Raw genomic sequence first — 27,402 nt, 5'->3', positions numbered from 1 at the left:
AATGTGAAGGCCCTAGCACCTTTCTTTATTATTTTATTAATTGTTTGCTATTGCCCCGACGCGCGCAGGTCTGGTAGAAATGTTTGAGTTTCCTCGTAGCAGAATTAGGTTTTCTCGTACTTTCAAATTACAATCCAACGCCGATTGGTAAACAATCCGACGGCGAATCCGACGCCGAATGGTAAAGTCGTACTTTACCATTTTTCTGACAGATTTCACTGCGAGAAATTCAATTTTTGTTCACCAAAACCTTGCACCACGTAGAGGGCCTGCGCGGTCGATGTGGTTGGATGATTTTCTCCGCCACGCGCGATCGCACGCCGGTTGCCGACGCCGAATTTTCTGCGACACGGGGCCCTAAACGCTATCGCGTTAAAAAGATGCGAAACGTAACGCCACAGACAAACGTTTGCAGCGTGTCATGGGGTGGTTGGTTGGTGGCGGAGAAGTCGAAGGACCTCCCGTCTCCGCGTACAACAGACATGACACGCGATCGTTCAAGTAAGCAGAGCGCTCGTACCGTCAAGAAGATTTACGAGACCAAGAAGAAAGAAAAGAAAGCCGGTACAGGGTTATGTACAAAAGACGAACGTGTAGGACGAGTCAAAGCGGTGTCAACTATGTATAGAGAGCCCGCAAAGTTTTGTGACCGGGGAAAACGCAATCGGCGTGAAAAAGTGGCGAACGCTACAACATCGTGGCATTCTGCTAGAGAGGAAAGCCCGAGGCATGTGTAAGTAATACTGTGAATCGACATCGCTTTTCCTCGCGAATCGCACAAACAGAAAAAAGCTACGAGGTTGCGATCGTCGCGGCGTATAACGTCGTCAGAGAAGTGGATTGCGCAGTTTTGTCTCAGGTACGCATCGCTGCTCTTCAAGACAAAAAGAAAAAGAAAGCCTATATATGTCGCTCAGGTCTGCCTACAGTAGCACGCGCGATGCTCGTGAGCTTGCAGGGCGCGACGGTGGGTCGCCACCCGTCGGTCTTAATCACGGTCTCAAAGCTGAAAGACACAAGCCTTCGAACCATATATAGACACAGCCGAAAAAGAAAATGATTTAGGTGTGTTGAAGGCGATTGCCTCTGCGAGAACACCGTGGGCAGTTCAATGTCGTCTGCTCATGACCCGTCCTGAGGTACACAAGGGCGCAACGCAGTGTTCGGAAGGAGACCACGCTGCGTCGCATGACTTGCTGAAAAAAAAAAAAAAAACAAAGAACCGCACCACTGTCTAAGATTCACGAAACCCTGAGCCCAATTTGGCGCGTCGAACACACTCCGGTCGCTGAGTGGGTCGTCACTTCACAGATCACGTGGTTTTTCGGACGCTTGTTACGACGCCGTCGTCTGCCGCGGCGCCGCGCGGTTAGGCCTAACCGGCGTGTCGACTCGAGAAGCCACGGCGCCGTTCTGTACAAACACACACAAAAAAAAAAGAAAGTTCCAAAACGACAGGTCTTCCGCAATTTCTTCGCGCAAGCGCGGTCTCCGTGTACAGCGTGTTTCCGCTTTTGCTTGGTCACAGTCGTGGTGGTCGCGTTGAGCTCTCCGTCTGTGTTTGAGCAGCGTGTCGGGGTCGACAGAGGAGGCGAGGGTTCATCGTTTCGGGTCGACACGACATGGTCGCCTCGCTGCAGCTTGGAGGCGAGGATTGGCTTGTTCTGTGTGACGCCAACGTCGAGTTGCGGGAGTTGAGGTTGCTCTTCTTGAAAGAGTGGGCGTGCTTCCTCACCACGAGTCACGTGATGGTGAGCCGATTTGTGACTTTCAAGTAAAGGGGGACGGATGGGGTCGGGATCTCGTCTTAGTGGGGCACGTCGACCAGCGGGCCCAGTAGCAGATGCTCGGCTGCTTGTTCGCCCTGGAAGCAAGAACGATCGTTACAGATTAGCAAAGGCCGGGGTGACTCAGCACCTCGCAAGACGATATCACTAGAAAAAAAAAAAAAAAAAAAAGAAACGAACCGAACACCAGCTGGATAGACGCACTACGGTTCCCATGCAAACTCGTTGTGTAACCATCTAGCAGGGACGCACAAACCACTCTCTAGTCAACACACAGCGACTTCGCAAGGAGCTAAATCACGCGTGTGCGCTACCGATGATTACGTCGACAGAAAATAGAAGGGACAACGCGAGGACGGTTTAGCCGCAGTACGTTTATACCGACTGAGTCGAGTATACTTTGTTCATAGAACCGACACTATGTCCCTAGCGCAGTCATCCATCAATGCCTCGCCGTAAGTTCGGACTTCATTACAGCCATTTCAAACACAACTGCAAGTCCGTTTCATATTCTGGAACCAGCTTTTAATTTGGTTTTGGGGTTTCGATACATCTGCCGGTGAAGGAATCTAGCTAGTGCAAAAAAAAAAAATTATTTTACGATGTGATTGTTGACCGACCGACCGACCGACCGACGACCGACGACCGACCGACCGACCGACCGACCGACCGACCGACCGACCGACCGACCGACCACCGACCGACCGACCGACCGACCGACCGACCGACCGACCGACCGACCGACCGACCGACCGACCGACCGACCGACCGACCGACCGACCGACCGACCGACCGACCGACCGACCGACCATATATAGATAGACAAATCGACACACATTAAATAACACAGACAGAACATAGACCTAATACAGATATATAATCGATAGATAATAGATAGATTGATAGATATTTAAGACAGATGGGTGCCTACACCAGAATCTGTTAATCTGGCGCACCCGTTTTAAGCATGCGCCCTTAATCTCGACCCGAGTCATTAGATGTCGGCAAAGCCCGCGCTGAGCTGCCAGTTTGATGATGGGGCAGCTGACGACAAAGTAACGGCGAGCGAACGTTATCGGCAAGCATGTGATACGAACAAGACGCGCGTTATCGCGGTTTGTTCTTTCAGCTCTTTCCGCCAGTTCCAGGCAAAAGATGGCTGCCCCCTAACAGTGCTGCAAATTCTGGCCAGACAGACATATGTACGTATACGGATACATCATAAATAGACAGACGGATAGATAGAAAAGTGCACACCAAATGAGACAGACAGATGGATGTTCAGGTAGACATCAGAGAGACAGATTAGACAGACCATATCTATCTATCTATCTATCTATCTATCTATCTATCTATCTATCTATCTATCTATCTATCTATCTATCTATCTATCTATCTATCTATCTATCTATCTATCTATCTATCTATCTATCTATCTATCTATCGGTCCGTCCTTCCGTCTGTCTGTCTCATGTCTACCCATACATCCAACTGTCCTCATTTCAACGTCCGAGACAGATAGATAGACAGGGTGTTCGCACCTGTTCCTGCAGGGCGCTCCCTGCCCCGGACGCCCCCTGGCCGGCGCCGTTGGCGTTCCTCGCGCTGGCCACCGTGTTGGTGGTCGACGGCTCGTTGAGCAGCAGCGCCGCGGCGCCCGCCGTCGTCGTGCTCGTGGGACGCTCGCTGCAGCACGGTCCGGCAGACAGGAGGCGCCGCCTGCGGCGCCGACGCCGGCGCCCTCCTCCGCCGCCGCCTTCGGACGAACGCCGGCTGCTGCCTTCGTCGTCACCACACTGCACGGAAGCGAATAGGAGAAGCCGCCTTCAAAATGCAGAAGTCGTTACCGCATTGCAGGGAAGCAATCAGGAGAAGCCACCTTAAGGACCGGCAGCTCGCAAAGAGCCAGAGCACACTGCTTCAATGTAGTCTCGCCACAGGAGCTGCAAAGTTGTATTGGTGCAGTGTACGGCAAGCTATCATCTACTGCAGCCGTATTTTATGTTTATCGTAAGATGTTCGATTTATCGCCAATGCCGTGTTTTTTTAACAGCTGTATATGGCTAGGTTCTGGCGGATCGCGTCCGCGGACAAAACGACGAGTAGAAAAACAATTTTTGGCGTCGAAAACTCGCGTCTCACTCACTCGGTATATACCAAAATTGGCATGGGAGGGTATGAATGTATGAATAACATGACTGATAGGTCACGCAATCAATGACATCACATTCTCGTCAGTTACGTCACGATTAACGATAATAAAATCACATGTGGCGCATACCCGCATTGGATATGCGGGTACGAGCCAGGGACAAGAAAGAAAGAAAGAAAGAAAGAAAGAAAGAAAGAAAGAAAGAAAGAAAGAAAGAAAGAAAGAAAGAAAGAAAGTGTGGCTCATACTGGGGCCGCACATTTCTGCTTCGCTGGTTCACCATCTGTACGGGATACATGGGCTGTGAATTTTCATATGGGATAGTTGTTTGTAACGCATTCAGCCTGCTCTTCCTTGGCTTATCAATACAATGTACCGTAAACTGAAAAGAACACTGAAGCAAATAACGCGTGGTCAAGTTTTTAGTTAACAGAAGAAAAAAGACAAACTATAACATATTTTTCTTTCATATTTCATGTAAGCCTGTATGTGAGAACTCGCAGACGCATTCTTACTCATGTTAGTTGCTCAAGTCTGTGGCATTCGGTCTTTGATATACTTACCGCGTCTATTGCTTGTTTGATCGTGGTGCGAAGTGGTAATGTGTTTGAATAATTTTTCTTCGATATCTCTATCACTACGTGTAATTACGACATGTGCGATTTTATTTTTGTAAATGTGTACCATTTCAATTCTTGCACGCTGTTTTGTTATAACTAAAGGACTTCAGGCACTTTCATGCTACTTGAAGCACTTTTCGCTTGAAGTACTTGAAGGACCTCCAAGAAATTGTAGGAGTTCAAGTTTTGAAGTTTTCCGGTGAACACTGCAGAGTTTATAGAGGCCGCGTGTGAGGCTCACATCGTTACATTTTTCCTAGCCTCGTATACAAGTACTTCCCAAATGCAGCGTATTTGGCAGTCTACGAACAACCTAAAATCAGAGAATAAGGGCCAAACAATGCTTTCGGCTACAGTACTCGTTCCATAGCCAAAAGGGCACGTGTAATTGATATCCGTGAATAACCTACAGACTATGTACATTCATTTATGTTAGGGCGAAGCGTGGTTATTACACTCGAGTTATCGGCCATCGATAAGCATATCTCTTAGGTTTATTTTTTAATGCAACAAGCATCATTAAAATCGGATCAATGTATCACGAGAAAAACGATCTCTCTGCTCCCATGTATTTATCCGAGCGATTCCGAGCTACAGATTCGCTTTAATGAGAGTTTGCCTAGTTTATCGCATGTACTTCAACAGAGAAATCGGCATTGGCGCCTCCCTTTCGTTCCCTCATCTCCAGCTAAGTCTTCCTATTAAAAAAATTGTGAACCGCATCTAATATTTTACCCTAATTATATGGAGTAGCGCGTAAGCCATTTCGCTGCGCTAATATATCCAGCTCTCATTAAAGCATCTGGTTCTGTCCCACAGCCCGAACATTTCGTTTTCCAAGGTATGTCAGCAGGCACGTCATCCGCTGAGTAGTCAAACGAGACAGGGAGATTTTAATCAGGAGACCCGGAAACAGTAGCCAAGCCCCAGACGTCTGGCAGGGTACTTCAGATTTCTATACCCCTGAGTCATGAATTATGATGAACTGTCAATGAACGGCAAATCTGTTCTGCGGAATGCAGCAAGGCGAAGGAATGTTCATGAAAGGAAAAAAATAATAATTGTTATTCTCCCGACTTCTAGTACGAAGCTCCAAAGGACCACACGTACGGGTTTTTCGTACAGACAGCTTTGCATTTGGGTCCGTGGGTCGAACCCCGGACCAACGCCTTTACAGGGTGGTTGCTCTATAACCTGAGCTCACGAGGAGGCGAACAGGTCGCATAGAGAGGGCGAATTAATCGACAACACGACGTACATGATCACTGTCAAAAAATGTGTCAGTTACAAAATATTATTCCAAGATGACGGAGACTCTAGTGAAAGAAATTCACGGCGATAGGATGTTGTGCCTTCTTTAATAAGGCCTCATATTTATACAGGCATTAAATCTCGCTTTAGTGTACGTTCATTCATGTCGCTTTAAACAATTTTGCTTGGTCCCGAAAAGTGTAGAAGTGCAATGGACTCTAAAAATACTACGATAAAGTTCACACTTCCCCATACGAAAAGAGTCACCTGCTCAAAGCACACACACACGCACAAGTTCATTATTTGCTGGAGGCATTACGAAGAAGTTAAAAAAAGGGCATTCCTTTAATTGCTGACGGAACGCGGCCCGTCTAACTTCCCGTTTTGAGGCGGTGGTGGGTTTAGTAAAGTGGTCATGCGTGGTAATACTGAAAACATTCAAGTGGAATGACTTCAAAACTACGAGCAAGCAGATAGTTCAATTTGCCCTCCGGCAAATGTCAGGGGTTCTTTTTCTTTCACTTATTAGACAGAACTGGCAAAACTAGGTCGCGTTCACCAACGTGCACACCGTATCCGAAGGGATGAAGGTGAATGATGTTTGCACATGAGCGAGGCAAGCTTTGCTGTTAAACGCATCAGCACACTAGCTCAGGCTGCCCGGCGATTAGGTTCGTTTCCGGGTTCCGAGGCCTCGTTAAGGTAAGTTTACACTGGAATCCGTCTCTTCTCATTTGCAGAGAGATAAAGCAAACGACAATGAATACACACCGTGAAAGCACGAAGCTGGCTTCGCCGCAAGGCACACATGCTTTGCTTCGATGAGTTGCTGCACACTGCACCTCGCCTGTAGTGCAGCGAAGCAAACTTCTGCGACTCGCAGATCAAAGGCGTTCGCATTAACAATGGATCAGCCCATACATGCGCTCGCGTTCACTCCTATTCGAATGCGCGCAGGAGACTCAAAGAATGCGTGGACGAATGAATGATTGAGCGAGGGAAGTGGAGTTGTAATCACGTGGCTTGAGTACTAGCGCCTTCGAAAGCGGCCATGGCGAATCGGTGTGATCGGTATGGCGCTAAGCCGCAATACATTATGAACACGTAGGGGGGCACTGATGGTTGCGTTATTGCTCAAGGAGCTGTTGGTCTGGCAGTAAGTACCTGCAATCGCTCCGCCGTCTAGAACACAAGGATTGGTGAACCTCACCCCCGAAGTTCTCAGGGTCGTAATGCCGCTGAAAGAAAGCTCGAAAGCTCCATTTAACGCCACGTGCGATCATTCCGGGAAAACACGAGATATTGTACACGTGCGTGCGGAAAAATTCTATCCAGTTCATCAGATACCGCATTCGCTCGATTCTATGACGCGCTCTCGATTGTAACGCGAACACGAGTTTCACCGTGAGAAACGAATAAGTGCAATGCTCTCGACGATAACAGGCTTCCCACTTTCTAACACTCGCCCCTGAAGATGTTACCGAAGATCCCAACAGCTCGGGCGCTATTCTGAACGCTGTCAAATTCCGGCGTGTTGGCTACAAGCACCATGTTGGTGTTTTTGAGCCAATCGGGGAAGGCGTAGCCGTCTCTTGAGCCAATCAGAGACTGGCAAGATGGCGAAGTTGACAACATGGCGTAGTTAGGCATTGTCCACAGTAGTAACCCCCCCCCCCCTCCGCAGCGACGTCTGGGTTGGACTGGATTACAAAAGTTTTTAATGCCAATCACGACATAGAAGAAGCAGAAGGAAACAAAGACAAAGAACACAGCAAATAAAATGGATAAGTATATAAAGAAGAAAGAAACGGTGATGAATTGAAGCAGAATGCAAAAATAAAAGAAGTATAAGAAGGAGACAATGATGATCATGAAGATAAGAATACAAAAGCAAGTAGAATTAGAAGAAGAAGGATTAGAAGAAGAAGAATCAGAAGAAGAAGAAAAAGGAAACGAAGAAAATGATGAAGAGAATACAATAAGAACGAAGGAATAGAGGAAGAAATAATAAGAAGAGAGAGGAGACGACGACGGAGGAAGTGGTCAGAATGAACGAAAGCTTCAAGGAGCGTTGACTTCGTGAACTTTTACGCCAGATTACTTTCACGATTCTCCAAGGTTCCCGCACCACTCCTGAAAATACGCGAGTCTGGAACAACTTGATGCCCTTCTTCTTCAGTATGTTTTGAGAAACAACAAGCGCTCATTACACAAACACGTGAGACGAGTCAGTCTAATCAGATAATTGGAGAACGGCCGTCAAAAGAAAAAAAGGCAATTTGGATTCTGCCATAAATGTTGCCGAACACAGGAGGCTGCGGCTGATGACTCTATTTAAAAAGTCTTGAGAAAGGTTTATAGAACAGAGCATGAAAAGTAAGAAACTATTTAAAAGCGTGTCGGTGCTGGCGACAGCATCGATTGACTATAATTTACCGGGTCCTGGGGGCATAAAAGGCTTCCGCGCAATAAAATAAGCAATAAAAAATTGAAGAACAAAACGAGACACTGGCACTGATTTACGGGGTTTTCAAAGTTAAACGAACGGTAATTAAAAACAAAAGGAAAACGGTATACTAGCTATGTTCTCATTTCAAAGGTGCTTTCTGCGCTTGGTGGACAGATTTTCCGCGACAAATCAGTCACCAAACACATAATTAACAAAAAGCTTCCTAATTATCTTATTTTTTTGCTATCACAATTATGGTATATGCGTATATTTTAAACGTTAATACCGTCATATCTGACGACAACTTCACTTTGTTTTGTTCGCCTGGAGCGCTTCCGTTCCGAGACGTTCATAATCAAATTTGACACTCGGCTAATTTCTCACTCACGGGCAGTGATATAGACCGCTCCTGCAGTCGTTCACCTTCCTGTTTCTTTTTATTTATTTTTTACTTAACAATAATAATACTAATAAACGGAATATCCAACACAGATATCATAATAATAATAAAGAAAACAAAAATATCGCGGCAACGGTAGAGTTAGTGACGTTACTGACTAGACAAGGTAGTCGCTGTTACTCATGTGTCTGAGCGACCCAATCTGGTATATTGCAGGGTGGGTCCGATATGTGCAATATAGGCTCGAAACGTTGTGTCCGGTGGTGCTAACCGTGTTCAAAATCGGTAGCTGAGACCCATTAGTAACAGCGCCTACCTTTTTTTAGCCAGTAAGGTTACTGACTCTACCTTTGCAAACTGTAGTTATACCGAGGTGGTAGTAAATAGTGTGACAACTGGGCAGTAACGACTAAGACCTTCTTCTTTCCAAGAGTGTATATTTTGTCGCATTGAGAATGCTTAGGTACCGTTTTTTGTTTCACTGAGTGATATTTCGTATAGAAATGGTCAGGCCCGCCGGCACATCTGTACGGGTTAGTACAGATCGATGGGGCGCACGTATAAGCGGATTTGTTATAGGAACCATGTCCTGTAAGTGTATGAACTACTAAGAGGGACAGCAGCAGTAGCCGCGGTCAGCAAAATCTGGAAGGATTACCCTAGAAGAATTCGCTTTAACAGCCTGGGCGGATGACGCTTATAACCGACGAAATGCGGCAGGCGGCGCCAGCGTCCCTTATGGCCCGTTAATTTGCTCGCTGTTAAAATCGCCTGCGAAACAAGCTGGTCGTTTACGACGTCGCCTCGAGCAACGACAAGATTTCGAAAGCACTCTTTAACCCTATAGTGCTTCTTCGGCTGCGTCGTTCGATATAATCATTCTGGTTAATGCCAGGAAACGGCTTTTTTGGGTGGGGGCTTAAAGGTACTATTTTCGTATGCAAATGAGCGGGGAACGCTGGAATGCTCTCATTATACTTTCTAAAAACCGACACGCACGAACTCCGTTGCGTTAGAAATAACTTACAATTTTTTTTCTTTTACTCACACGAGTGTATGCAGATTTCATCGCTTTAAGTGGGCGGGGCGTCGGCTACCACACGTAACATGAAAGCAATGCGTAAAGCTGTTAGGATGAAAGTGTAATTCATATCGCCATGACAGGGAGTTCATCTAGGATGCACAAAAGAACCAAACGGCCTACGTTGTATTACTGTAACAAAATAAAAATAATAAACAAAAGCAAGGTCCTACGGGGTGATAAACACACAGTTTGATTTGAACGCAAAACAAATGAAGCAACAAATCTTGTGCGCAACAGATGAACGGTGGTAGATTAACAAGGAGCCGGTTCAGCTGATGACTGCGACAGAAAATGATTAGCACTGGTTAGACATGCATTGGTATAGTATATACGTTCGATTCCGGCCGCGACGTTATAACAAAGTCCATATAGTTTTATTTATTTCATTTTTACGACGAACAGCAAAAGACCTATGAAAGCCGCAACCGGTTAGATCATTTGAAGCAGGGGGGGTAGAAACTGAGTACTCGCAAAAGAATTATTTTCGTAACAACAAAAGCATACGTGAAATACCCCCAACCAGCGTAACTCATACAACCAATGCTAATTTGCTTGTTTAAACTTTTAAATGATACAGCTGGAAAATTTTGCAAACCATATTCGGTCGTGTACGTAGGAATCTCCAAGCATTGCAGCTGCAGATTTTGCATTCCTGAGATATTAATTACTTTACAAAACATTTTATATGCAAATTAGAAACCTCCTTCCGTCGCTCACTAGAGCGCAATGTTTTCCTCCCGAACGAAAAAAAAAATAAAATTCGCCCATACGGGTACAGCGGTTTCGTTATAATGAGAACCGCTCTGCCTATTCGCTTATTTGAGCAAGAAAATTAGTTGCGGGGTCTCGGCGAAGCTCTCTCTTCAGTAATGGTGGCAGAACGCTTGCCAGCAAGACCGCATCCCTCCACGTCATCCGCTCAGAAATCATTAGCTAAAATAGAAAGAACTGCATTTGAATTGCCACCAGCAGCTTTTAACGTTCCACCGAAAGTTTACCGTAGATCGTCGTAATTCAAAAGAAAAAAAAACTATATGCCAAAAACAACACGACGAGAACGAAGCGAAACAGACGTCGACGTGCATTACTAGCAGACGACGATGACCTCTCATCTGGTCGGCGTTCCGGGGGCAGAGCAGACGAAACTTAATGTCCGCCACGACCTTTTCGCGAAGATGAAGGACTTTATCTCCGTTAAAAAAGGAAATAAAGAAAGAAAGAAAAAAAAAAAAGCCCAGGAGCGCGCGTTGAACGGAAGGAAGACATATCGAGACAAAACTGAACACGTACGCCTGCAAAAGACGCCGTTCGTTGAACCAAAACTACAGTACAGTGTGTACGCGTACACTACAGACAACACGGCGAACGACGGTTCGGCGCCCTCAGCCGCTAGCGGCCCTTCGCCCGTCACATCTTTCATTACTGGCCTTCCGTTATTTTTTCCGAGCAGACGAAGCACGTCTGTTTTTATTTTCACGGCGCCATATTGAATCTCCGCCCACGCCGTTGCTCGCTGTATTACTCGGCGCGCATTCAAGGCGCTTTTGAAGGCGTGCCCGCTTCGGCGATGCCCCTTGATGAAAGACAGAGACATAGAGGTTGAGGAGCAGAGGAAGGAAGGGGGGGGGGGGGGTAGTGTGTACAGATTGAAGAAGCCCGATTCGTGCTGGCTATTGACTAAGGAAAGGTGCGCGCTCGCACAAGCACACGTATACACAAACTATCGCAGTGACGTCGGCATTGCTTCCCGCCCCTATATCGTCTCGTATTCTATTTATCTTCGCCACTGCGCCCGGGGAATCGCTTTGAACGTGCCTCGGCCCCCCGAATCAAAGGACCGGGGCGGCTCGGATCAATTTCTCGATCGCTCGTTGTAACGCCGGTGACGCTGCCAGCATGGGGAACGACGATGAAAAAACAAACAAAAAAAAAAACAAAGAAGGAAGCAGACGAACAGACAAGGAATGCCACGGGAGAGAAAACGCGTAAGACGTTAAGCCACGCCACTCGTTTTCCTCCCTCTCCCCCTCTTTCCTCCTCACGTTCTTCATCTTTCCTTTTTCTTTTTCAAGTCGCCATTTTTATCCCTCGAATCTTGGTTTTCTCCTATCTCTCCTCCCTCGCACTTTTTTTCCTCCTCGAAGCTCGAGGATCCATAGCGTAACACATCAATAAAACAGTGCGCAAGGCGTTGTATGGAATCACGGTGCTTTTTGAGGCCTGCACTGCAGTGTGCGGAAGAAAGGAGTGCGGCTTTTCATTTGGCGGGCGTACCAGGCGAAAACCTCCTTTGTCTTCGACATTACAGACGGAACACTGTGATCACCTCACGCCGCAAGATTCCCCAGCGTCGTCTGATTGGAAACGAGAGAACAGAAGTGTCTGTTGTCGAAATTTCGGTTCCTTTGTTCTTCGACACGCGTAACCTCTAGTCTTTTGTTGCTTGCGCCGCAGAGAATGTTATAAGAACAGACTCGATACGGCACGTTCGTCTTCGATGTGCTAGACCGACGACGCACGGACTACTTCATGGCGAATTTGATATTTTAGACGACCCGAGCACGTCGTATAGACAAAGGTGTAGTTTCGTATCGAACACTTGATGAGTATAGGCCGCACTTCGGGACTGCGCGATTGGATCTCCAATACGTTCTAGAAGCCGAGCGTCTGATGATCGAAAAGTACTCTTCCACACCGATCGTGTTAGAGGAAAAAGCACGGTAACAACACAAGTAGATCGTAAGCATATCTGCAACATAAGCATATCACAAGCATATAAGCATATAAGCAACATAAGCATATCGGAAGCATGTAAGCATATCGCAAGCATATCTGCAACACGAAAAAAAGAAAAGCTGCAGGTAGTTTTGGTGCACTTGCAGGATGAATGAATGAATGGATAGACAGACAGACAGCTAGATAGATAGATAGATAGATAGATAGATAGATAGATAGATAGATAGATAGATAGATAGATAGATAGATAGATAGATCTACTTCTTCTTCTTCTTTCTGGGATTTTACGTGCCAAACCCAGTTCTGATTATGAGGCACGCCGTAGTGGAGGGCTCCGGATTAATTTTGACCACCTGGGGTTCTTTAACGTGCACTACAACGCAAGCACACGGGCGTTTTTGCCTTTCGCCTGCATCGAAGTACGGCCACCGCGGCCGGGATTCGATTCCGCAAGCTCGTGCTCAACGCCTTAGCTGACTGAGCCACCGCGACGGCGTAGACAGATAGATAGATAGACAGATAGATAGATAGATAGATAGATAGCTAGATAGATAGATAGATAGATAGATAGATAGATAGACAGATAGATAGACAGACAGATAGATAGATAGATAGATAGATAGATAGATAGATAGATAGATAGATAGATAGATAGATAGATAGATAGATAGATAGATAGATAGATAGATAGATAGATAGATAGATAGATAGATAGATAGATAGATAGATAGATAGATAGATAGATACCCAAAGACCGTGTGCTACCCATCTATACTCTGAACTCCACAAAAACCTGGACGCAGGCCACAGCCTGGTTGTGAACAGTTGCGGTACATAGAGATGTAGACTTAAAGCAGTCTACGATATGTCCATAAAAGACCGTGGCATGTTCCAGTGAATTTAATGTTTACAGGTACAACCTCGCCGCCGGCTTCAAGTTAGTTTCAGCTCTCGTGTGTCTTTCCCCTCGCTTCCAAGAAACGGCGCAGAAACAAGCTTTTCGACGCTTTGCTGCTTGTTTAGGCAACGCGGTATCGAGGGAGTAAGCGTGTCGGGGATTGCGGAGTTTAGTCGCCCTGTAAGCAGCTTTCGGGGGGTTTTTCGCTCCGGCTCCCTGTCCCTATGCGCTGACCCCGGCCCAACTGCGTGCCTCGGAAGGGACGTGCAGACGTTTAAAGTAAACAAACTTGTTGGTACTGGTGGCGGATTCTGGGAACAGAGGATCAAACGCGACCACAGACCGAAGTTGTGCATGTGACTCCGAATAAGCTGCTCGCGCCGTTTTTTTTTTTTTTCGTTTCTTTTCTAACTTTTTTTTTTCTTTGGTGGGGTGTTGTTATGGGGAGTTACGCAACGGTTTTTTGTACGGCTGGGAAGGCTGGCGTGCGACGGCGTGGTCGATGTGAAATGCAAATGCAACGCGACGTGTGTCGGAGCCCCGATTTCGCCCTGAAACGTAATGATATCAATAATTATAAAGCAATACCTACCTTCCGTATCTTATCTGAAAAAAAAAACAATTAATATGCACGGTTTTTTTTTTGAACCACCAATCCATAATTTTTGTTTGAAATGGGAGAAGGGTCCTTTCCGAAGTTGCAGTTCCTTTGTTCTTCGACACCTAACCTAACCTAACCTCCATTCTTTTGTCGTTTCCACCGCGGAGGATGTTACGATCCACTATAATCCACTGATTCCATAGTCCTAAACACTAATCCCTAATTCCAGCAGTTACGGTGAAACGAGCAAGGCCGTGAGAAAGCAGACCGACCGGAGCGCGAGAACTTGCTGATCTAGCTTCGCTGTCTATGATGTACGAGTTGTTAGACTAGCATGCATCTATGTAGGATTTCTTTACAGCGAAGCTGTCTATGACTAGGATCCGGGGATTTTATGGCGTCCGCGCGGAAAAAACTCTCCCCTAAAAAGTGAGAGTGAAAGAGCCAACAACAAAAGCAAACGCACATCGCCGCTCTTGCGGGAGCTGTGAATTATGACGTAATGCGTGACGTAGTGTGCGCCTGATAAGGCAACCAAGGGGAAAGGGTTGGTGCCCCTCGTACCACTGCTTGCGCGTTCGTCGTCTTTTTCCACAGCTGCCTCCGTTGCCGCTCATCATTCCAGCGTTCACTTCTTTTCTGTCGTCGTAATGGGGAGGTCGCGTTTACGGGGGTATGAGCCATTGTTTAAGGGGGTATGAGCCATTGTTTAAGGGGGTATGAACCATTCATTGTCTTACGTGACGGACATATTTCATAACAGAGGTGATACGCGAATGTGCGTCTGCGTACTTATCGTCACGATGACCACCGATCAGGACAATGAATATGTTCGTACTTTTGTTCAAAATTCGGTGTCACCTCTGTGTCGTGCACTAAACAGCTTCGCTGGTCATCACCTTCACAGAGTGGAATGGCTCATTAATTTTATTTATCATAATATATGTGTGTAGGAGAGTTTCGCCTAATGGGCGATGCCCGGCTAGGCTTAAAAAAAGAAAGAAGAAAGAAAGCTCACCAAGTGCTAATAGAAAAGTTCCAGTAAGCATATCGTATGTCACAACAAATGCAATTTGCGCAGCAAGTAATGACAGTTAGTGAACTCTATACTGTATGATGTCGCGGACGACAGCTAATGTTGTCGTCTTAAACGCTTTCGCGTCTTTTTAGCGCTAGAAAGTTCACACCTATTTATTTTGTCACTATGAAAATAGAAAAGAAAACAATAAAAATGCAGTTCAAGCAAGGGTTAAGCAAACACTGAAAATTATGAATACCAAATGAATACTTCAGTTTCGTACGAAGTTATTAGTCTTCAACTGGATATTTGATTTCTTCAAATGACATTCGGCTACACTAACTAGCCTGAACTTCAACTAGTGAATGTGGTTACCTCTCACTTCTCGCTCACTTCCGAAGTTACAAGGTTACAATCTTACAGTTACGAGTTCACTTGCAGCTTGCAATCACTCACAAGCTGCCCAGTTAAACGAACTGCCAGTAGCGTTGAAGGTTGTGACATAAATCTATTTTTTGACACCTTCCCTCACCGTGTTTCCTTTCCTAGAACTAGAAGTATTCGAAGCCATATTTAAGGCCGGTATTTTTCGAACATTCATATTCGATTTCAAAATTTCTCAATTTGACCACCTTCTACAAATATACAAGGCTTATTATTATTATTATTATTATTATTATTATTATTATTATTATTATTATTATTATTATTATTATTATTATTATTATTATTATTATTATTATTACACTTTCGTAATGTTTCATTTCCTGTCGTAGCTAAGTTCTCTAACGGGCGACAGGTCTTGCTGCGAATATTCGTATTAGACTCGATTCTAAATTTCTCTATTCGAAAGCGCTGTCTTCTCGGAAACGTAGGCGACTTTGTAACTTTGATCTGATGTTGTAATCAAGCAAAATTATCTTTATACACCTAAGATATATTACTTGTGAATGAGCGGCAACTGAGTTATTGCGAACTTGATTTTATTTCTTTTTCTATTTGTTGGATGACCAATGGCTCGAAGAAATTACAAACTCTTTGTTTTACCAAGTTTTAGAGTATACGCGTGATTTACTAAAAATATTGTCTACCAGAATAAAAAAAATTAGATTTGCACCTCACTAAAGCTTGAAATTTGTGAACGAGCAACAAGTGAGTCACTGCTTCTCAGAACTATATATAATCTCATATTCGCGGTCTGACCTGTTTCTTTTAAACAGGGTTAACCTGCAGACTTATTTCAGCGGTGAATAAACGAAGCCTTATAATACTTTTTTCCTTTCTCAGGCCGAAAACTGAGCTTGGTGCGCCTTCCTGACAGCGTTTCGATGGAGTAGCGTCGGTTGCTTGCCTGGAATCCATCTTCCGTAACTCGATCACTGTCACTGACCCCAGAGCCGCGTGACGTTCAACAGTGGCGCCACCGCGAGGAATCTACGCGCAAAACTGCTGTGACGCACGCTTCCAGGAAGATGGACTCCTGGCACGCCGGTCTGGTAAACGTACGCGCTGCCGTCTGGAAAGGAGCGTGCCGATTGGCGGATACGCAAAATATCGTCTGCATGGCCCTTTCGCAGTGTTGTCTGCAACGTTCTTTGCAGAGCGTCGTCTGCAACGTCCATTGCGGAGCGTCGTCTGCAACGTCCATTGCGGAGCGTCGTCTGCAACGTTCACTGCGGAGTGTCGTCTGCAAAGTTTCTGGTAGATATTTCGGATACGAGCGCTACGAATACTCGTGATCAGCAGGCTTAATTCCTTTGCGGGGCACGTGGTGCCAGAGATAACCTCTGTCTCGCGTCTGCGTAAGACGTCCTAAACGTGCACGTTTCCTAATCTCACCAGTCAATCTAAGCCTGTGTTGCCACAGTTTGCGTTTCTCTTCTCGTTGGCGGCCACCATGTTGGTGTAACAGACGAAGGATTTCCTGCTCAAGGCCAACTTTGATTACTCTGTTCCCAGTTGAAACGTAGAAAGAGTTCCATTCGGAAACAACTGAACCCACTGAATCAAATTTATTCCATATAAAAGAGAAAGCAATATTCTACCGACTGCCGGAATCAGAATCTATGGCCTCAAACTTTTTACAAAAATCTGCGAATATTGGTAAATTGAGATAATCGAATCACTACGTTTGGAACTCCACCATTCTGCACAAAAAAAAAAATACATCGCAGTCGCGTAAACTGCGACACATGGCAACCAAACGTTGCGCAAAGTCCGGCCGCCGAATTTGCAACATTTCCAATATCGTCATTTCTCTATCGAGCTATCTATATATACCAGCAAACGCTTTCCCAAAATAGCGGTGCTACTCGACTGCGATTCAAATAGTTCGTTAGACTTTGCACAGCGTTTATTCCATCCGCTTTGATGTTTCCAAGCGTGGGTTCGTAACCCAGGATTCTCTCACACGCCGCAGGGTGGCGCCAGCGCCTACGACAACTTCTGGAGGAAGCCGAGCATTATTTAGCTATAGTTTCGTATTCTTGCGGAAGCCCGCCGATCGGAAATTAACAGAAGCGCTCATCTTACTTGTAAGTGTCACGTACTATGCATGCAGTATAAACGTACTATGCATGAAGTAAACACATACTGTCGGCACACGTAAGCAGATTAACGCCAGGTTTATCTGTCCCAATCTAGGGTTGGGGGTGCGCATGCGTAAAGATTTCATTCGCAGGCATGTTCAAGCGCAGACTGATAGCCATGGGCAATCTGAACATGTTGGGTTGCGTTAGTTGTTTGAGCACCTTAGGACACCTTGCGAAGGGATCACGCAAGGATTTGAGGACCTTCCGAATTTGGCCTGCGAAAACCAACACGCCTACAGGCGCACGATGAAACTTTGCACTACAGCACACAAACGCACGCGCACGAACACAAGCGCATACACAAGCTCGGGCGCATACCGATATAGGCGCACCAACGGAAGCGTTCGCTAACGCACACGTGTACGTGTCACATCTGTTTCTCTAGCCGTCGAGGGCACCATCGATTACGCCAGCACCCGCGAGGCTCCACGGACCGTTAGAATTCCCAACCTACGCGCGAAGACGATATACGGTGTTGGAGCCGGCAATATACTACTTTCCCGAGGCAAGTGTACACGCACACGAGAAGCGCTCTGAAAATACCTCGCTCAACGAAGAAAACTCATTTTCCGAGCGTTAGCTAAGCAGCCTTTTCCCCCTTTCGCCAACGTGCGGCACAAACACAAACACAGCGTCTGTGTTTGTGCGTCCGTCTGTGCAGCAGATACTCTGCGTTGCCCCGTAGATACGTGCAGTATTGTGCGAGTCAGAGCCCGTGTGCAGACCAAGAATGAAGAACGACGATGGCGTGGAAGACGCACTGTGTTTCTTGTGTGTTTTTTTTTTTTCTCGCTGCATGCTTACGCTGACACCGTCTTCTGCGGGGCTTCGTGCCAACAGACGACGCCGTGAAGCGCAGTGCTTGCGTTGTCCAGAAGTAACGCTGCCTGTAACGTTGACGTTAGCAGACGACGATCTCCGCAGAAAACGCGATGCTTCCACTGTCAACATATATTGAGAGCAACGTTGGAGCAAGCAGACGATGATCTTAAGTGAGCGGCTTCTACGCTAATAGCGTGAAATGCCATACGAATCGTTTCGGTGCTAGTATCTACAGAAACAACGTATAACAATCTAACCCTGCTTTAAACTATGTTCGCGTGGCGTTAGGTTACTATAGTTGGTCAGTTACGAAGAAAAGTATAAAAGAAAGTGCGTCTGGCACTTTAGCATGGAGAAAACGGCTCTCTTGAGTAATGTATGTCCGCTTTAAAAGGCACCGCGCGTCGCAAAAACGAGGCACCATTTTTTTCCCGCGCAGTATAAATCGTGTCAGCACACTTCGTAGGTTCTGCAGGGGCTGCATGCTACTTATTGGAATTGGTTATAGAGTGAATGTATTGCGCTGAATGATTTACGAGGAGCCACTGCAATCGCGGCCCGACGGGTTGTGGCCATTGCAACACGTTTCGGGCTAGTGCTGCTGCAGAAGCGAGCACCTATATGAATAAACGAACCGATATTCTTAACGACAGGCCGGCGAACTGGCATCCGAAGCGCAAACATTTCGTCTGTATAGACCACTTGTTCTGTGCAGTGCGCCGCCGCGAGCCAGAGTGCGCAAAGGAAAGGTATCAGCCGTCTCCGTGCGCCCACGTTAGATTATACGTAGTATGTATGCATGTATGCATGCGCTGTCTCGACAAAATGGTGCAGTGCAATCAAAGGACGCGCCGGTGTGGTTCAGTCCGGAAGGCGAACTTCACTGTGCATAGTAAACTTCCGCAGCAGACGACACGGCCGCGTCTTCTGCTACTTAAAACCGAAACTTTCTGCTCTTCATACGCCACTTGCAGACGGCACTTTGAGCGCAGTGAGATAAAGATCAATGGGAACTTTCAGAGAGTGCCCGAGATAAAGTTGAAAGCGGCGGTCTGCTATATATAAGCCGCCTAAAAGCCGTTCTGGTCATCCGGCGCGAGGAAATACGTTACGGTTAGGTGCTGCGAACGCTACCTAGGAGCAAATTTAAGGAAAAATTGGCGATCGTGTACTGAATAGGATAGCGATTCGGGGGCGAGTTGAGCTAAGTCCATGGCGTGAATGCAGAGCAAAACGCCGAAGAGCAGGAATACAGGTGTGTGGCTAGCGGAAACAGCTACACACACAAGCGCTGACCACCAACTGAACCATATTGGCAAAAGAACGTTTGAAAAGATTGAAAAGAGATGTATGGCAAAAAGAATGATCAGTCCAAAAGACTGTTTATTGCCATACATGTCACGTAGACTTTTGCAAACGCCTTATATCACCTCGGCAGCAAAGTTCGGGCGTTATTTCGGAATTCTTCTTGAGACTGCGAGAGAGGTTCTGGATATCGAGAGATGAACGTCTAGTCTACGGCAAAACACCTGAAAGAAATACCTGCAAAATTGTGAATACTTTTTCGTATTTCGCGGACTTTCTTTCAGGCTCGAAAGAAAAAAAAAAGCTTTTATGTAGCACGTATTGAGCAACAGAAAGCTGGCTTGGGAATTTTTCAGGGTGTTTTACAATTTTCTCATTGACACTTTTTCTCTGAATGAGAAGTTGACTAATGAATAACTAATTATAGGCGAAACAAAAAAAAATATGTCTGACATATTTGTCAGAACAAAAATATGTAGGTATTCCAACATATCGCACGCATTTGAAAAGAGAAGTATGAATATATGCGCCGAGCTAACGTCTTTTCTTTCTTAAACTCTAGTGCTACGAGGCTAGAAGAGATTGCTCTATTCCCGTCTCATCCTGCACCGACGTTTCCATGAAAATATATAACTACAAAATGTTTACAAAAAGAAAAAAAAAACCCAGGAAAGAAAGAAAGAAAGAAAGAAAGAAAGAAGGAAAAACGCAGTGCCACATTTCGTGGCAAATGGAGCTGTAAATTAGGGTATGACGCAACCATCAAAACGGTACCGCGTTCTCAGCCGTGGCCGCCTCTGACAGATTACCACACTTTAGGGAAAAAAAAAAAAGCAGGCAGGCGGCCATTCTCTAATTCGCCATTTTGCCATTTCTGATTGGCTTACGTGAATGCTACGTGTGGCCATGCGTGATTGGCTAAAGAAAAAAAAAAACCACCGTCGCGAAATTTGACACCTCTGATTTTGAGATTGCATGCAGAATGGCGTACACTGTAAAATAATTCACACCGTTAGAAAGCGAATAAGCGGTTAAACCGGTCAATAAAGCACACCGTTACACCAATGTTGGATGTAAGGGTGCTAGCTATAGACCTATTTACACAGAAATTAGTAATTTCTTCTACTAATCTGGTACAAAAAATTTAATAACGAGTAATTTTTTTTGTAGGAAACTTGTTAACAATTGCACCCTCGGGCTCGTTGATGCTCTTGCCTCGAGGATCCGATCACCACGCTCCCGGAGCGAAACCGAGTAACTGGCTTCCATGGTGCACGCAACTTGAGCAGCGGCAGTTGCCGTGGGGCGTAACATCTCGGGACTGCACTCGACGGTTGTTTGTTTTTTCGCTGCAGCTGCAAGGCAGCATAGGAGGAGGAAACGTTTACCCCGAGCCAAATGCCAACCGCTGAGCGGCAGAGGACGACGACGGTGAGACGCGTTATTTTCCGAGCACTCAACCCTTGCGCTCTCCTCCTCGTCCGCCTTTCTGGCCGTGCTCGGCTCTTATACCGCGCCGCATCTCGCGGGCCATTTGCGCACGGTTTTGTCGACGACCGCATTGACGCGCTCATAGGCAGCGCCTTCTATATGAACGCCAACGACCTATTTCAGCGGATCATTCACTCGGACTTTCGTCCCCGGCATGTGAAACGTCGTTCCGATCATAGAGTTTCCTGCAAATGATTGCATGAAACTCTCATGTGTTTCTGATACGTTGCTCTGGGTGATTGCGGTGAGCGCACATGTCGAGACAGACAGATAGACGAACATGGGTAGATTATAGAAGATAGACATAACTACTCTGGCAAAATACAGACAAATGCAACTAATATCTAGAAGGAATGGATGCCATTTGAAGCTTGTAGCCATATGGCTTCCGACGGTGCACGCGCTGGCAGGTTTTGCTCCGGCACGCACGCACGCACGCACGCACACACACACACACACACACACACACACACACACACACACACACACACACACACACACACACACACACACACACACATACACATACACACACACACATATATATATATATATATATATATGTGTGTGTGTGTGTGTGTGTGTGTGTGTGTGTGTCTTTTTTGTGCTTTCCGAACAGGAACAGAACGTTATGCGTTAGATTCCTTATGCGAAGTCCATATTTGTTTTTACTGCACCGATTCGAATCGAACATTTGGCCGCTCAAATAAGATAATAAGACAAATAAACATCATAGTGCACTAAAATAAAAAAAAATACACATTCTATAAAGACGCCACCAGGTGACGTAAATTAGAGAGATATAACACGCACGATATGCATTCCAAGGAATGCATACTGCCCTCTCACCAGTGAAAAAAATCCCCCCGTTCGAAGGCCTCTATCTGTAAGCAGCGAATGCGAGCGCATTAAGATGCAAGCAACTCCCGACGCCACCAGTTGACGCAATTTAGCGATGAACAATGCGCACCGTTCATGCATTGCGCTCTCGCCGGAGCATACTTCGCAGAATAACGGATCTACGAAGGCTGTTATCGCCAGCGTTACTCCAGCATGCCCTAAGGTAAACGTATTGCCAGGGTATTGCTAAGCGATTCCATTATGAGGGGGCGGCTGTCGGCGCCGCTCAACCATATACCGTATCTATCCAAACTTAATCACAAGCTTTTCTCCGCGGATCTCGCACTCTTCGAGCAAGGCTTTGCCTCGACGCCGATCTTTTTTTCGGATACGCACGGAACACACCAGTGCTGGTTCTTAGGCAACCGCTGAAGCATTGCGAGTGAAAAGCGTTGCATTTAAGGGCTTAAGATTAATTTGCACCGACGGTTCTAGATTCAGCGTTCTTCAGAATCCAAAAGCTAGGCTCCTAGAAATATGACGTCTAACTAACTAACTAACTAAATATGAATTCTTCGTTGCCATGCATCACTAACACAGGAGTCTCCCAGGTAAGGTTCCTTCTTAATTACGCGTCATTCCGGTATATCCAACTCGGGACGTAAGTGCGTTGCGGGCATTCAGAGACAAATTTAGAGAGAGTGACGCCGATGGCCGGGCGGGGGGGATCTTGAGCGACGAAGAACTGTTTTACGCCGGAACTTTAAATTAGTTCATAATGATCTTGCTCGGCCATTATCGTTGCAACGCTTTGCAAATCGGAGCTAATTACGGCGAGTTCCCATTCAGAGCAACAACCATTAAGCTTCTGAATTGTCTACGATCACTGGAAGCTTAAGCAGACATCGTGAATACATCGCGCAATTTCCATGTGTCTTGTAGGGGGGAAGGGGTGAGGGAGCGAAATGCAGTGGCAGTTTTTGCGGCAAAAGTGAGTGAGTGAGTGAGTGAGTGAGTGAGTGAGTGAGTGAGTGAGTGAGTGAGTGAGTGAGTGAGTGAGTGAGTGAGTGAGTGAGTGAGTGAGTGGGAAACAGCTTAGGGTACAAGCAGATGACTGAGAGACAGTATAGATGCTAAATGAACGTAGGAATGTCCTAAGACATCAAAAAAAAAAAAAAAAATATCCGAAGTTACGAACATGAGGGTGACTGTAGGTGTCGTTAATTGCGTTTTTCAACGAAGCTTTGACGTGCGCAAACGCACGGGCAGTTAATGTAGTGTTAGCATAGTTAACCGTTCAGTACCTACAGTGCAGCAAGAAAAGAATAAAGGAAGCCAGCTTGAGCAGACGGGTTTACAGCAGTCCATAAAGCTGCGTCGTCTGCTTCTCTCTATCTCTCCCTTATTTCCTAAAAGAAGCCTCCGCCAGATTTATCGCAAGTTCTTTTACTGGATCGACGCGCATTTTCGCAACATTGCGGGCGATAAAGTGTGTCGTTTGGTCGCATATTAAAAAAAAAAAAAACACTGCCTTCGGTTATATGTATTCCAACGTCAACGGATAGCCAGAAATCTCCTCTGTATCACTGACAGCCGCACGCCCTTTATACAGCAAGCCTCCGATGCCATAATGCGTCCTATACGAGATTGCCCAAATATAATTTATATGACGAAAGCGTGGGGAGGACGTACGTTCTCCTGGCGAAATCAATGGCGGCGACTGTCATAAATTAGCGGGTTTTGAAATCCGAATTTATGACGCAGTCGAACGCGCGATGAAAGAGGCGTTGGTCGGAGGTATATGGACTTGGTTGCGCAGCGGAGAGTGACGTCGCGTGACGTCACACTTTAGGAGAGACGGGCGTACGCGCACTACCTCCGCAACGAGAAAAGGCCGGGAGATGACCCATTTGTGTGACGTCACACCGAGGACAACGCACGCGCGCGCGTCACCTATACGGGGTGTTTCACTTAATTTGGGCCAAACTTTAAAAATCTGCAAATGGCCACGTAGTTTGGTTAGAACCGAGGTAATATTGTTTGCCGTCGCTTGGAGATACTCAGGTTATTTTCGTTCATTCCACCTAATTAGATAATCAGTCTAGATTCATTAATCAACTTTTCAATTATTACAATTATATGAAAGGTGTCAATGAGAAAATGGTAGAGCAACACGAGAAACACCCGATACAGCTTTCTGTTGCTCAATGCGTGCTAGACAAAAGTGTTTTTCCGAGCGTGAAAGATGCCCGCGAATACACGCAAAATTGCCGCGCGACAGGACGCTCGAGGTATCTTGCCTGAATTCGCGGGCATATTTCACACTTGGAAAAATACTTTTTAATATCTTAACACTTCACTCAAAAACTTAACACTGCATGATCACTTATTATGAGTTGCAATACAAAGATAAAAAAGAAATAGCAGAAAATTAAATGGATCGTCACAAAATGCGGGTTCTGCATGGTCGCTCAAAATAAAATGGATCGCTCCAAAATACTCGCAATGTAAATGAGAAAAAGAATGCAAAATGAAATGAATTATTACAAAAGACCCGGTTAGTTGCTACGGAGTTATAAAAGACGCCTAATAAAAAGTTTTAGCTGAATGACAACTCCGTTTCATTATTCACACACGTCTAAAACGCCGCAGTTATCTCGTTACGCAACGGCTAAACTGATTTCGATGAGGTTTGAATTTTCCAAAAGCACTGCCGAAAGTCGGTATAGTTCCTCAAAATTGAAGTACCACGTTTACATGCCAGTATGGACTGTGTTGTGGAGAAGAGCGCATACTTGTTTTCTCGCGAAAGAACAAACTTAATTGGTGGCATAATATGTTGGTTCGGGTTTCATATTTTGTTTGCACTATTATTCGGTTAGAGTAGGTAAGAAAATGAAAATGTCAGCAGTGTTTACGATGGAGCTATAGCCACGTTCCAACAGCTAGTAGCAACAACGGAGCAGCAAATAAATCCAGGAAGAATAGCAACAAGACTTTCTTTCGGTTTCCGTGATCCGGCTGGATATTGAAACTCTCAGTTTGTCAATCAAGGATGACGTCTTCAAATGTTAGTGAAACTTGTACTAGTTGGAGCTGTGACAAATACACCCCATTTCTTAAAGCAATGGGTCAAGTCAATGGTTCTGATATTTTCTCCTATTCAAATATATTTTTTTCATGGTCACAAAGATATCGCCGTATAATTGCACCGTGTATCATATATGATACGCGACAATTTTGGCTCATAAAATCGTAACCAAGCGTTTCTGTAGAAGAATTGAGGTTCGGCTGGGCATATCTGGCCTAACCAAAGGCTTGTCTAGTTTTCGCACAAGAAAAAAAAAATTCATGCAGTAAGCGGTTACCTTCTTACACACAACATACTTCATCAAAATCTGCTCATTTAATTGGGTTTCCAAAATTGCGATATTGTTTTTGTATACAAGTTATGGACTTTTAAACGCGTTACTTCATTTTGTTGAATAGTCTTCGAATTTCTTGGAATTTATTGTGAAAAGAATCGATGGCCTAAACAATACAAAAATTTGGATAACAGTCGGTAGATTTTAACGTACGCTTTCGAATTCAACAAGTTTCATCAAGATGTATTCAGTGGATGTCGGAGAAAAAAATCTGTTTCTCTGTTCCCTCGTTTCCGGACAACGGCATCCCAAGTAAGGTTTCCTCTGAAGACACAAATATGGGGACAGTTCGCCTCTTCAGAATGTCCCAGCTGTCCCAGCCAGATGTCAATCCTGTACGCTTGCTTTCCGGCCCTTCTATGCAAGTTAAAGTCCAACAGCGCTGTCTCTCTCTCTCTCTCTCTCTCTCTGTTTTTTTTTATTTGGACAACTGTAAAGAATGCCTGCAGGGTTTGCGAGCAAACCGAAGGTAGCTGATGCACGAGAAGTCTTGAGTGGGAATCTGGTCCGCAGCGCCCTAAACTGAGGTGCAAAAGTTGTTTACCACCGGAGGGTCTGCGTAAACAATTTTCCGTTCAACGTGACCATGCAAAGGCGACCTGTCGGAGCAAAAATTGTTTATTCCGGTTTCACCCGGTGACGCGCAGAAGTGTCGTGCAATGGGTCTCAACGGCACAAATAGACAACAAAAGGGCGATAAGAAATTGGAGGTGGCCTTCTGGATAAATGCCTAAAGTCCCTCGGGGTAATAATATATCCTGCCGTTTCGTTTCCGATTAGTCTGCCCCCAGCAGCTTACCACAATATAAACGCCCAAAGCTAACGAAAAATAATAAAACACGTTTCGCAGAAAGTTTCTTGTCACGTGCCGACACCTCCGGCTGAGAGCAAAACCAGGCCCCGAAGACAATAAGCACAAAAGGTCGTGCGTTAGCAGACGACAAGGACTATATAGAGTCCAGACGGCAATCTGTTGGCCTGCAGACGACGCTCCTTATTGGTAGTTCAGTTCTGTCGTCTGGTTCCTGGTTCCAAAAGCCCAGCTTGTTTGCGTCCACCACTAATGCGTTCCAAGTTATCTTCGCATCGTGGCTATATACCATTGAGATCAGCGTAGATCAGCAGACTTGTCGCCGGATAGTGGCTTGGCTAAGTGCCTATTCCCTAACAGACGACGCAAATGCGCAAAGTCTTCCGCGACCACCTAAGCTAAGCCGCGCGCAACAACTTTCCTTTCAACAGAGCGTCCCATTGTGTTTTTTTTTATTAGGTTCTTGTCGTTTATTCTTTGCGTGTTCTCGTCGAAAGCTCGTACTAAGCCACGCAACTCATCGAGTCTCAAAGACATTGGAGTCCCTCTCCATTTCCCTCAGCTAAGCTTGCGGTAAGTAGGGAAACCCGCGAGCTCTTCGCGCCTCTCTATAATTCATGGCAAACCGAGCCTTCCAGACGACAGACGGTGAAAGAAGAAAACAGAAGCGCGAAACAGCGTTTCCAGAAGACATCTTGGGCCGTAGGCTAAGATCTGGACTGCAGTGGGCAAAAAAAAAAAAAAATGCGGACGAGAGAAAGATACAACCAAAGACAACTGTGGAACTATAAGCGGCTCAAAGTCTGGCCGACTTCTTTATTTGTGTCTTTGTGTGGGCGAGAGCGCGGCTTGTAACAGCGGTATTTTACCGGCCCGCGAAGCGGAGGAGCCATCCTTTTGTCATCAGTTATTGATCGGTTCTCTATCCCTACTCCTAAGCACACACGTGGCTACTACGCGCAGACACACGCACGCACACCCACGCACGCACACCCTCGACCTCTTTAGCTTGGAGCCAGATTCCGGCGCCTGTGTCGGGGCTCAAAAGCGTGCAGTGTTTCGAAATCTACGCGGGAGAGCTCGCTCGACCAACCACGAGAGTGCGCGCAAGAAAATAGTGC

At 45.9% G+C, this 27,402-nt stretch overlaps 1 protein-coding gene across 1 annotated transcript in view; it reads right to left on the bottom strand.

The window, feature by feature from the left end:
- Nucleotides 1–230: 230 nt before the first annotated feature.
- LOC119453991 (somatostatin receptor type 2-like) overlaps nt 231–27,402 on the bottom strand; it is a 181,836-nt gene continuing 154,664 nt past the window's right edge. Inside the window, exons 2-3 of the mRNA XM_049667475.1 lie at nt 3,329–3,583; nt 231–1,864 (exon numbers count right to left, since the gene is read on the bottom strand). Of these exons, the coding sequence (XP_049523432.1) occupies nt 1,808–1,864; nt 3,329–3,583 (312 nt within the window). The 3' untranslated portion in view covers nt 231–1,807. The remainder of the gene's footprint in view (nt 1,865–3,328; nt 3,584–27,402) is intronic.

The sequence above is a fragment of the Dermacentor silvarum genome, chromosome 5 (genome assembly GCF_013339745.2).
Source record: "Dermacentor silvarum isolate Dsil-2018 chromosome 5, BIME_Dsil_1.4, whole genome shotgun sequence".
Taxonomy (NCBI): domain Eukaryota; kingdom Metazoa; phylum Arthropoda; class Arachnida; order Ixodida; family Ixodidae; genus Dermacentor; species Dermacentor silvarum.
The sequence above is the reverse complement of the archived record's forward strand: the minus strand, read 5'-3'. Positions and strand labels throughout refer to the sequence as shown.